Genomic DNA, 13,313 nt, shown 5'->3' on the forward strand with positions numbered 1-13,313 from the left:
AGAAGTCCTTTTTCCGTCACTGCCCACAATACAGAAATGTCAGGTTGTTCCTAGGCTTTCTTCTGGAGTGAAACAACTCTTCCTGAAACAAAACGCAGCCGCTCTTTCGGTAACTGGCTGAACAGACACTCCCAAACTGCAGCGCAGATGAGGCTGAACCAGTTTTGGCTTCCTTTGCTGTACACAAACGTGCAAAGTTATCCCAGCAGGCTCTGACCCCTCAAATGTCACATCCTCTTTTGTTTCATGCTATTCATTCCAGTGGGCTGCAAAAACTCCCAGCACTCCGATTACTTCAGACTTTTGAACTGAAAACCAAGCAAAACATACTGAAAATAGTAATTATGCTTTACGGTCATGGCCACACCATGTGGGGCTGGAGGAGATACACAGCCAAACGCTGTGAGTGCGGACCTGGCTGGTCTGCTCTAGAGAAGGTTGATGTTGAGCAACACAATGCTGCTGCGGCGCCTGGCCTGGAGCAAGGGACTGCTCCCTGCAGGGGAGCAGCCTCTGGCACCAAAGCTGTGGCCATCATTGTTGTGGACGTGCATGGCGAGGGGAATACCAAAGGTTTCCAAAGCTGCTTCTCTAGAAGTATCTTGCTTCATTTTAGAAACACTGACATTATCTGAAAGGGTGGTGTGGCTCCTGAAAGCCCACAACTCCCACAAGTGCTTCTCCACTGCCAAAAAAGTGCCAAAGGTGACAAGAAACAAAGCAGCTTTTGGACAAGAAAATCATCATGTCCTGACCCTTCCTGGCAGCCGACAACTGTCCAGGGTGGGATTTAACATAAGGAAGTGTGAACAGACGGTTTCTGCTCCTGAATCATTAGGAGTTGAGTTTGAATCGTTTGATGATTCTGCTCTACAGTGCCCTTGCAGCCCTCTAATGTTCCAGTCCTCTGTCTGCAAGTCATCCCCACTGCTCCTCTCCATCCCACATGCTCTTCTCAGCAGGCTTCTGGCTTAGTACGCCGGTGATATATCCAAATTGACTGGTTGACCTGGTGGTTTTCCACATCACTTGCGACCTTGGATTCCTTTCAAACCAGCCCCGTGCTGATGAAATATATACAACTTTATGACACAAACTCTCCTTCATTCTGTAGGCATAGTATTTTTCCTTTCTTTAAAGCATTTTCTTTTTTAGAAATCGGAGGTTTTAATCCCTCCTCTGTCGCTACCTTGCTGTGTGATCTCTGCCCTTGGGCACCCAACTCCTCTGTGCTGCTGCCCTCCCCAGAGAAACTAGCAGATAACGGGGATGGTTTGTTGGTGCAATAACCTCTGAGATGTAGGCAAGGAAAGAGGATGTAGAGGATGTGCTGGTGAAAAAATGCTGCAACGGTTAGGCATCTGCGAGGCACACTGCTGAGATAACCACTGCCTGCCTGCAGCCCAGCACGAGCAGGCAGGCAGAAAGGGCACGAAATGACTGTCTGGGGCGAAAGCCGTGCAGCACGGTGTCCTCATCACATTGTCTCCGGCAGGAGAAGGGTACGCGCTTCTTCATATAGCATCTGGGTATCGCACTTAAGGATTTGTTACTTGAACACATACTCAGTTGAGGAAAAAATAAAATAAAATGAAATGAAAAAAGAAAAATACATAATTTTAAAGACTCCTCCACTTCCTTTTGACTATTTTTGTTACCCCAGCCCCCTTTTCCCAGAGCCGCGCCACAAGAAAGGATCGCCCCGACTCTGCTCTCATTTTAAAATGCTTCCTTTTATTTCAGTGGTTGTACATTGGGTGAATGAATTTAACGTCACAACGGAAATAGAATGTCTATTTAACAGACCACTAGTAGTTATATGCTGAAAAAGAGGTGAACAGAGGGGTTCCTTTTAACTGTTACTGAAATACTCATCGTACGTGTCGTCAATTATGCTGGATGAGAGAGGCAAACAAAAAGGTATTTTGGTGAAGTGCTGTATCCTTTGAAGAAAATAAATGCTGAGACATCTCAAGTCACTTGAAACCGTGTCCCAGCTACAGTATTCACTGTCTCTGTGTTGGCCCATCTCATGGTTCTTTTAGGGGGGTTTATTTGTTGGGTTGTTTTTTTTTTAATTAAACAAAGCATTTAAAATTTAATCATTTTCATTAGACTTTTTTTTTTAAATATAAACAAAGTTTTGGCAAATAATATTTATACAGAAAAATAGTTTTAGATCTTCCCAAATTTTGAAATAGTCTATAAAATTACTTTATAAATAAATAAAATGCAGAATCTGTTGTACACGTATTTGCACATCTCTGTAATTGCCTCCTTATTGTTAGCATAGGTTTGTACTTGTACAGTTTTCAGGAATATTACAAAGTCATAAAGTCGGAAAGTGGATCTCTTATTAAAAATACATTTTCTCTTTTTGTCTGTCAGTTTATCTGGATGAAAGGCCTGATGTATCTGAAGCTTCATCATCCATGGGCAAAAAATAGTAGTATCGGATTAGTTGTAAAAAACATAGAATAACAGTTATTCTGAAACATAAAAAGTTCACACAAAACAATGTCTTGAAGAGTTATCTACATAAAATATTTAAACAACATGGATAATTTACCATTTAGTATTATACAATAAGCTACCCAAATGCCTAAATTAACTATTATAAAAAAATAAAAACAACTTTGACAGATATAGGCAAGTTGCAGTGTCAACTACCTAGTTATAATGACTGAGAAAGTCTACAAATATTAGTGTTTTAATAGTATATAATGGTGATACCTTAACTGCTAAAGTAACAAGTTAAGATACATTGTTTTTTCACAAATTAAAACTAACGCAACGTTACAAGCACTATGTTAATTTTACAATCGAATTGTGATTATTTGCTTTCTTTCGGATGATCAAATCTCCAGTTTTATATATAAATAGATAGTAATTAGACATCGGACGAACAAGGTTTAGCCCGGAAAATAATTTCCTAGACAAGTAATTATATGGTTAGTGCCTTTAGTCGTTCAGAACAGGCAGTGCTGCCGAAGTTTAAAATAGTTTACAATCAATCTGAAGAGGTTAAGTTAAAATACTGCAATCACTAATAATGTCCACATAGAAAACTTATGCTGCAAACAATTATACATAATATCCATTTATAACAGCTGTCTTGGTTTTTTAAACAATAATTTAAAAACTATGTCATTTATGTGATACATATGTGCAACATATAAAATGTGAAATATGAAATATTTGGTACAATAGTGCTTGAAACAAATCTCAAATCAAACAAATGAAATTTTAATTATACATATATAATTACCTTGTAAATCAACAAAGTATTTAAAAAAGTAAACAACATTAAAATCTGTTTCATCCATATATATGTATGTATGTATATATAATGTATATAGTTGTATTAAAGATATCTTCATACTTTTGTGACATAAAATATGCTTTCAAAGAAAAACAATTAAAAGAACTATTTTTTTTTCTCCACTCTAATCCGGTTACAATCTTATAATCCAATTAAAAAAAATGCAAATACAGTAATGACTTATTAAACTGAATCTCATTCTACATTCTTAGTGTTCAGTTAATAGTCTAGATTAAAGTCACCTATGAAGTTTCCGTGACTCAACTGAATTTTGATTAAATTAGAGTATCATACAAATCTCTTCACCTACAGCCTTCTCTTTCGCCTTTTCTTTTGTTAGTTTGGTCTTTTTCGTAGTTGTTGTTTGATTTTACACTGCTGGAAGTTACTTCTTAACAGCTTGGATCTTTTTGGTAACCTGACTATGAGTTTGAAAGACTATTCGCTTCTGGTGACATTTGACTGTTGGCATCAGGCTCACTTTCATCAAGTCTGATGTGACAAAATTTAGGCACTTCTGCAAAGTCTCTTTTAAAAACATTATAAATATACTCATAAAATAATATTCTCAAGACTTCGGTCTTTTGGGGATTGAAAGGGGTATGAAGTTCATACTGTGCAAAGTTTTAAAATTTTCTTCTGCTATTCTGCTATGATTCAAATGCAACTTCTCCATGCAAGTCAAACACCAACCGTGTGCATCTAAAGAATTTGTGCTTTACTTTGGACTTCTGGCTAAAACTATTCAGACTGGCAGGGTGATGTGCAGGACATCGTGTGCAGGGCTGCGTTTCACTTCCTCTCTCTTGGAATCAACTCGCTAGGGGAGCAAAACCAAGATATGTTTTGGTTTTTTTTTTAACTGAGAAGAAAAACCCCAATCATAATTCGGGTGAAAATTAAACCTGCAACTGGGATAAGGTTTTAGCCAATACAACTTAATTATTGCTCAGCTCGAAAGATTCATTAGCACTGAATCTCACAAGACTAACTTAACTGGACCGTTTCCGTTAGGTATAGTTATGGAGAAAAGACAATATTTGCAAGAATTAAACTATGCTTAGAAAATCTTTTAAACTAAATGTTACCCTTTATGTCTTGAAACATCACAGCTGGTATCAGGTAATTAACTATTTTAGGTTGGAGTATAGTAAGCATACCATATTTAATATTCATATATGACATAGCAGCACTAGCTTTTTCGAGTTTGTGATTTGTCCGTAAGAACAAATTCTTGACTTAGCATGCAGTTTGTGGCAACTCTAGAGAGGAGGAGACGGGGTAGTATGTACAGTAGCCGTGCTTGGCCGTCCGCAGGGAGGCTTCGTGACACTCTGTTCCGCTCCTGCCGGCTATTTCAGGATTATCTGTTAAAAGAAAGGAAAGCGTGATCGCGCTTTTAGGTGACATGGGGAGAGCAGTTTGCCCAGACAGCCGGCGCTGGACTAACTAAGCTCGGGCACAGCTCGTACGGGACAGCATCCCATACGGGACAGCATCCCGTATCCTCACACTGCCTGGGAGGTGTTTGTGTTTCACAAACCTGGTTGTCTTCCTCCCACACACACGTCATCACGTGCGTGAGAACACTCAGAGGCGGGATTTTGTGTGTCAAAACACTGGATATGGCACCGAAGCCACAAAGGAAGGGCCTGGCCATAGGTGGGGTGAACACCCTCAGCACCCTGGCTGTCAGTGGAGGGGGAAGCAGCCCCGCGCCTCCCAAGGAAGCTCAAAAGTGCATGGGTGCCTGGTGCAATTCTCTGACTCCCACAAAGTCAGGAACAACCAAGGAAAATGGTGGGGGCAGGGCCCCTCACCACTAATGAGCAAAAGATGTACTGGGCTGACTGTTTTCAAGAAGCTTAAGTGTCTCCTCAAAGCACTTTTAGCCACTGCTTATTTCCTAAAAAAAATATCTGCAGGTCTAGGAACCTGAGAGGTTTTTTTCACACTTCCTTATGTCAGGGGATCCAGGGGGATGATCATAATGGCACCTCTCTGCACCTCACTACTCACTAACCTTGCTGCTTTACCTCCACAATGTCTCAAACTGAGGGTGAAGCAACCCTTTGACGGATGCAAACTCTCGTGCTTCCAGTACTGCGAAGGTTAAACGCACAGTGTGCCCAGCAATCGACTCAACCTGCTCACAGTATTGGAAAACAGTCCAGATTTCCATCACCGGCCTGAAAATAGCTGTTGGTGAAAGCGATGTCAAAAGCCAGAGGTGTGATGTTTTACCACATCATTGCTAATCTGTGCTCCGGACTTAAGCACAAGTCAAGTAATTCAGAGTGCCTTGCTGCTCCTCCTGTTTAATTTGGCACTCGGTGTATTTTTAAGCTGTATTTGTCGGTAGTATGCAAAACAGTCATGACAGCCCTTTGACCTACTTGTGTATTATGAAGTTAGACCGCTACTTAATGCAGTATTTATTTTAAAAGAAAAAAAAGTTGTTTTGAAAATAACTTCAACATCATACTACCTCTGACATACAGGTTGCCAAAAAGAAACACGCTCGCCTCTGCATGGAAGGTGCTTGTTCCAGTCCCCTGCCCAGTCACATTTTAACACACCTCTCAACCCTAACTGCCTTGCTGTCTGTACACAGCTACCAGCTCCCGGACCCCACCTAACTTGCCAGCATGCGAAAAAGTCATCTTTGATTACCACGAGCACTGAAAATCTGGTGACACGGGAGGCCCCATTGTACTGACACTGCACAAACACCTGCTGCTCCAAAGGCCTTAACATCTAAATACCTCATACATACAACAAGGACATATATTTTTAATGAACTTCCACCCATTGTGAGTTTGTTAGCTTATCGCCTATCTTCTGTTTCCTATTGAAATAACAAAGAAATACCTTTGCTGAAATAATAAAGCCCTGTCTGTGATGACCCCGCTCCATCTACAGCACGGTGATGTGACGGCACGTACAAAGAACGTAGCCGTGCTGAAAATAAGAAGTGGCCAAGATTATCAGCACTGATATTTTTAGCGTGTTACAAGCCAGCAAGTCCATGTAATTAATAAAGCAGCTTTAGCTGTACTGGGTTAGCCGTAATCACACAAGTGTATTTAAGAGATCCTAAGGTCTGATTTAATGGGACACAAGTCTATTCAGTGTAAAAAAGCAGAATTTCAGGCACTGCAGCTGCCTAAGTAGTCTGCCAAATTTTAAGGGGATAAACTTGCATTTTCCTATAGCTTTTTTCTCCCTGCACAGGCAGACAGCTCACTGCCCCTTATGCTGAGATGTCCTAAAACGTCAAACAGCCCCACATGACTGATGCTCCCAATTCTCCCAAAACGTGTGACAGAGAAGGCAGAGGGCCCATTCTCAGGCTGTTTCTTGGGAAAAGGGTAGGACCATCCCTGGCGCTCTGATTATCCCAGGTGCAACACACTCTGCCATGTGCCAGGCAGGACACAGGGGTCCTGGGCAGCATGAAAGAGCAGGGGGACCCCTTCCCTGCCCTGCTCCAGCAAGCAGCAGAGCCCAGGTAAGGACTTCCACCACCTCGACCCTATTCCTGACGTTTCTTCTCTCCTCTTGGAACTCAGGAAACAGCAAAGACAATGTAAACACTTTCCTTTTGTGCATGAGCACGTCCTGTTTACGTGGCTCTGAGTGCAGGAGGAGCAGCTGGAGCTCTCCCCACCATGCTTCTCTTGCTGCCAGTGGCTACGGAGCCAGCTTGCTCCCACCACATCATCCTCGCCGTACTGCCACTCCTGCAGGGGATGTAACTAGGGCATGTTGCACCCTGGCTATTTCTGGTGCACGTGGGAGTCCTCGTAGGGAAAAAAAACCCTCAAGTCTCTCCTTCAGAACAAGCTTCTCCAGTGTGGAGACAGAACTGAAGAGCTACATTTTTTTTTTAACCTTAGCCACGAAGTGTAAAACACATTCTGTAGTCTTTAATTATGCGTTCACACCCTATTTCTCAAAAGGGATCACAACTCTGCCATACCTACACACACATGTATCAGCTTCTGCTGCTGTTGTGTTCACTGTGTCTGACACAGAAACATAAAATGCTGAACTACTTTACATGGAAAACACACTCTGAACCTCCTCTGTTTAATCTACAAATGAAGTAATAAACTGTGACGGAAGAGGGAGGCTATCTAAGCTGGCATCGCTGCTAATTACTCCGTCGCCTGCATGCTGAAAAAGGAGAAGCTGTATAGAATACACTGACGAAGGAACACGCCAGCAAAACACTTACTACAGAGTCTGCCCTCCCTTACTACTCGTCAGTAGGTCCAAGAACCTTCACGTTCACTACCGTTTGAAAAATTACATCAAATGTACATATATATGACATATTTGCAGTGATACTATTATTATATACTTCACAGCAACTTGATATAACGTATCGACACTTTTACCTAGTATATATTTAAGCATAAACCCCTGAAAAAAAAGACTATACAATGAGTGTGCACTGTCCCATGCACAAAGGTCTACAGGTCAAGCATGAGAAAGCATTTTCTTATGCTCTGTAGGGATAAGATCTGCACGTGTCAATGCAGACATGCCAGAAAACATATCTGCTGCTGCTGCTGGAGTAAGCGGTCTAACAAGAACACTATTTCTAGCATAAGCAGAAAGGCCAGCCACTTACAGTCTCTGGTAGTAATGCACAGAAGAGTTAATAACAGCAAAGGGCATCTTCTTGGAGGCAATCACAGACCTAAGGTATCCTCTCCATTGCCTTCTTGCTTGATACCTGTTTGAAGTGCCAAAATGCTGGCTACCCTTTAGACTAAAATTGCTAAAATTGTTCCATTGTTAGTTACTAGACCTCACTGAAACTAGTAATACATACAGTGAACCTAAGTTTCTGCAAAACACTTCTGCAAAACTGCCAAGAAGCACTTGTTCTTCCAAATTTTCCAGCTCTTTAGAGGTGACATTTTCAGGTCCCAGTGCCAAGACTTTCTCTCTTTTCTATTAGAGCACGGCTCTTTCAGACTCCTATCTTCAGGACCTCTGAATGCCCACAGGGGTCATTAAGTCCCCTGTGCAACACAGAGCATCCCAAAATTCAGCCAGGCTTGCTTATAAGGGTGATAGAGTTCTACAGTGGCATCCATGGGAAAGACAACCAAGAGAGATGTTACTGCCAATGGTTTCAACTTCTCACCAAACTACCAACCTGTGGTACGCAGCAGACAAACTGACGACAGCTTGCGATTTCCTCAGATTCTGCAAAGGCGGCTGTGATAGGTTGTTGTCTCAAGACTTAAAAAGTAAAACTGAGAATCTCTTTTAAATTAAGGCGGAAATTCTACCTTTGTGAACTCTTTTTCTAACACCCAGGATACTTCGTGCACTGCTTTACTTGATACAGTCCATAGAATTAGCCAAATTACCTAGAATCGCGACTGGGTACTAGGAATTTCAAGAACATCATTGGCCTGAGATACAACTCACAAAGCTTCTTTATTCTCTCTGTGTTAAACACTGGCTCCATTCCAGATTTATTATACAACTATGAGTACAGAAAATTTACCATTCTGCATGAATTCAGTGTACATGAACTCTTGTTCAACTACAGGCCTGTCACAGTGGATTCAGCTGGAAAACATGACTTTGCATCTACCTCTGACATGTTTCTCTTTCAGATGCTTTGAAGTTATTTCTCCAAATCACGCTTTGCTCTACAAGCATTAATACATTTTAAGGAGGCATTAAGCTTGTATTTGACGTCCACGCTGCAAAGCACTTATCCCTCCAAAAATGAACTCATAGGTAGTAAACATTTTAGACTGCTTAGCCTTTCTGTTTTAAAAAAATGTAGTAATACAAGTTTCTTGTAGACTAGATTAATCTCAGATGATTTCAGACATGTATGCCTCAGCCGGTCACCCTATTTTACATCTTCCTAGCCTACCTTAGGCAACTTATTTTAGCATGAAACAGATTATCAGCTCATGATGCTTTCTTCCCCTCCACCAAATGTCAAGAGTCTGCAGCAAACAGTTCACACTGAGGTGTTTAACTTTTAGACACCTGCATCAGGGCAGATGAATCCTTCCACAGGGGCATTTTCTATTTTCATGTTTTTCACACGAGTAGCAGGCTGGTTAGATACATCTAGGGTATACATTAAAAATGACAGATACTTTCAGACAGCTGGCTTACATCAGGCTGTCTCATAACTTCTCTCGCTTTCTAAAAATAAAAGTAACACCAAGTATTTCTTCCCTTTGACACGAAACCCAAGTCTATTTATATTTCCCCATGTCTTTGGGAAATGTCTCCATCGCTTTATTTTTCATTTTCTCTTAGAATGCTCTTTTGAGGCATGCACCTTGTTCGTTCTCTTCAAAATAAATCAGTCTTTTTTTAACCAAAAGTGAAAGAGGTTGCGCAAATATTCAGCCGTGACTGAGAGTAGTCACTATCCTATCAGTAAGGTGACCTTTAATTTGTATATAAAGGGTGAGATGTCTAGGCCACAGATGATCTCCTTGGTTGCCTGCCCATACAGTGACTAACATAGGGGGCTTCAAGTACATTCTGAGAGGTGGAGGTCCTCTTCGCTTGGCTTTCTTGCAGCCCATCTCCTGACATGATAATTTTGGTGCTCTGCTCCATCCCCTCTTTCCTTCCCTAAATCTGAGCATGCCCAGTTCTGCCTGTCCCATATGTTGATGCTATGCCTCTGGAAATGGCTTAAGGTCAGATGTCCATGCAGAAGTGGACACATCTGCTAGCACATTTTCAATCCATCAGGTACAAGCTGTTGGTCATCAGAGTGTCATAAAGCTGACAAAGACCTTGTCTGAATCCATCTCATCACAATGATCTAAAGAAAAGATCAAGGCAACTACAGGATCTCCAAAGGGAGATGTTCAACAGCATCATTCTTCTCATTTAATATTCACAAGGTCCTGAAAAAGAGCCCAAAGCCTCTTGTGCTGCCAACTCCTTAGCATGCTTATGAGCTTCAAAAGGTATTTACTCAAGTAATAATACATAATATTTAATTTCAATATAATAGGTATTTACTCACTCCAATGGAACAGGACCAGTTGTTTCAAAAATGAAAGCAATCTGGTTTTATTTATTCTTCTTTAAAGTAATAAATAATGCAGTACTAAAAATTGATCATAACATACTCTAATATATTCTTCCAAAATCTCTTTTCAAATAATCACACAGGCAGCAGATGGACTACACAGAAATAAGAAAACTACTGCTGTAATATTTTAGGAACACCTGTACGGTGACTGTTTTAAACAGACACTAGATTTTATCTTTCAGCAGGTCAGAGCTACTGCAATCATCTGTGCTTTTTACTTCATACTTTCAGGTCATTTTCCTTCTCTTCTTGAATTTTAGGAACTGCCAGAATAGACTTACGCAGCGGAACTGGAGTGAAAAGCCAAGCACAAGTCGTGCGTTACCTGTGAAAGTGCTCGTATTGCTCTTGTAGGGGTGTTACTTCTCCAAACCTGCATTTTCTTAGGTGTCCTCACCTAGCTTTTTCTTTTCTTCTAACTGCTTTATATTTTCCTCTTACAAATGATGCATGCCCAAATCATGCAAGATGAGGCTGCCACCACACATACAGCACCTCTTTTAGGGAGACACTGCCACTGTACACAGAGCATGGCTAGCACTTCTGCAGGTTCCCCAGCGGCAACCGCTGCTCTGAAACCTTCCTTTCCCAAACCCTGGTGCTCCACAGTCCAGACTCCCTTTCCAGCGAGATATGGTCCACTGCAACATCCAAAACTTAACTCAAAGATGGAAAGGTACCAAATTTATGTTCATCAGGGTTACTCATCAGACACCACACTTAGAACACCTGTGTCAGTTTTATAAAATTTGCTATACTTGCAGCTCCTCTGAGGAAATCTTAATGTTCCTGACTTTTGACTGCTTACTGCTTCCTTCATTTTCTTCTTATCTGAATACTCTCACATAAACAGACATATATACTGTCCTGTGTCACTGCAGATAACACTGCGCCAAAAAATGAAGTCAGTCAAATCTCTGCATCAAGCTGAAAGTCACGACAGGTACAACAAGCAAATAAATAAATAAACAAACAGACGTTTCTGCTGCAATTACATGGGCAGCCTCCTGCACAGTTGCAGCAAAAGACTGGCATTTCTGGTGGGTAATAAATCATATACTATTATATTTGTTTCATTCCAGGGAAAACAGTTGGAGCAGCTAGAGATGTCCCAATGCAATTATTTCAAAGAACAGAATCCCAGACAAGTACATCTGGAGCACTTCACGGTGTTGTTAAAATTTTATGATGGAAAAAGCCAGACTCACATGAACTGTCAGTACGTGCTAAGCACAATGAAACAAACTCATTTTTCCCCAAATGCCTACAGAATTAGTTGACCTCAGAAAAATTTTCCCCTCTTTAAATAATAAATACATGCCCCAAAAGTCTTTTGCTCAACTCGTCCAAGTATCATTTGTTGAATAATTGAAAGCTGAACACAAAAGAAAGTTATCATATCAAACATAAACACATTTTTTAATTTCAATGATATTAAAGCTGAAACAGTCTAAAACAGGAAAGGGAAATATGTCTTGATTTTTGTTACGTTAAAGAAATAAGTGTTTGCCTGTGCTTACTGCTCGTGTTATGTGACACTGCCATCTAGCAGGCCGTCAGAGGAAGTCAGGTTTCAGTCCTCTATAGGGGAGGGGGTGCGTGAGGGAGGAATTTTATGAAAGAAAAAAAAAAAAAAAAAAAACAAACCCCAAAACCAGACCAAACCAGAAATTTTCCATTTTTTTCCACTGAAAATTTAAAAAAAAAAAAAAAAAAAAAAAAACAAACCCCAAAACCAGCCCAAACCAGAAATTTTCCATTTCTTTCCACTGGCTTCTTGTATTTGAGGATGTGACCTAAAACTCTGTATGCAAGCCTGGCAGAAGTCTTTGGCACCTACACAGAAAAACCACGCTATCTTAAGAGACCAAAAATTGTTATTAAAAGTAAAACAAAGACTTGGTGAAAGTTTAGAAGAACTCTTGTTTTAAGTCTCATGCAAATTTTCCTGGGTAGTCTTTTGGCTTTGCTTCTTTGCTGCCTTACAGTTCTAAAAAACCAAAGTTTTGCCACGTATTTTGTAATATCAGTTATTTCAAGGCAATTCAAAGGGTCTTTTCTTGAGACGGCTTGAGAGTTGTTGTGGGCTTTATGATTGGAAACTCTCACTTCCTGAGTCTGCAAACTGTTAATTCCGAAAGTTTCAGCTACTCACCTATAATCCAGTGTCTTCAGGCAAGATAACTTGATTGAACTGAGGCCTCTGATTCCTGGGTGTCTAGCATGAAAGAGGCAGCGAGCACTTGAAGTCTGCCTTTCTTACTGTGACAAGTTATTGCTATTCAAATACCTTCTCCAGAGAAATGACTCTCCATGGTCAAGGATCATTTCGGTTAATTTTTCCAGCCTGGTGCAGGTACAAGGTGAGCTGTCCAGTCCTGCATCCCAGGTGCCAAGGCTTGCTGGAACCTCTAAGCATGGCACCTTACATGGGCTCGCTAGGTTCCTAGCACCGTTCTAGCCGGGGCTCGGTCCCTGCAAACATCCCCTCTGATAATGTGTCTGAGAAAGAAACCCGTTTCTCCATGTCCTCTTTTGGACATTTTCATGTCAGAGTCAAATGCCTTTTCTGTTGTTAGAGCAGAGTTCTCTGTTTAACTCGGAACTTTATGGAATTTTTAGACCAAAACTTTCAGTCAATAAAAAGACCAGATAGCATACTTATTATTGATAACATACTTATTATTCACAGCAGAAGAGCTTTCCTACCTCTTCCTCCATTCCCCCAGAAACTGCAATTAAAGCTTTTCAAATCACTAACAAGAATATTGCACAGGCTTTTGTGTTTCACATTGTTGTATACTGGCACTAAGGACGAAAATAACGTTTCTCTTCCTTTCCCACCTTCCTTCTCAAAAGCTTGCTTTTAACCAACAAAAAAGGCTG

At 40.8% G+C, this 13,313-nt stretch overlaps 1 protein-coding gene across 8 annotated transcripts in view; it reads right to left on the minus strand.

The window, feature by feature from the left end:
- Positions 1–1,714: 1,714 nt before the first annotated feature.
- MBNL2 (muscleblind-like splicing regulator 2) overlaps positions 1,715–13,313 on the minus strand; it is a 70,085-nt gene continuing 58,486 nt past the window's right edge. For all 8 annotated transcript variants that reach the window (XM_010138180.1, XM_010138179.1, XM_010138178.1 and 5 more), the window contains one exon: positions 1,715–4,689. In XM_010138180.1, coding sequence (XP_010136482.1) covers positions 4,675–4,689 — 15 coding nt within the window. In that variant the 3' untranslated portion in view covers positions 1,715–4,674. The remainder of the gene's footprint in view (positions 4,690–13,313) is intronic.

Source organism: Buceros rhinoceros, unplaced genomic scaffold, assembly GCF_000710305.1.
Source record: "Buceros rhinoceros silvestris isolate BGI_N320 unplaced genomic scaffold, ASM71030v1 scaffold19066, whole genome shotgun sequence".
NCBI classification, from domain to species: domain Eukaryota; kingdom Metazoa; phylum Chordata; class Aves; order Bucerotiformes; family Bucerotidae; genus Buceros; species Buceros rhinoceros.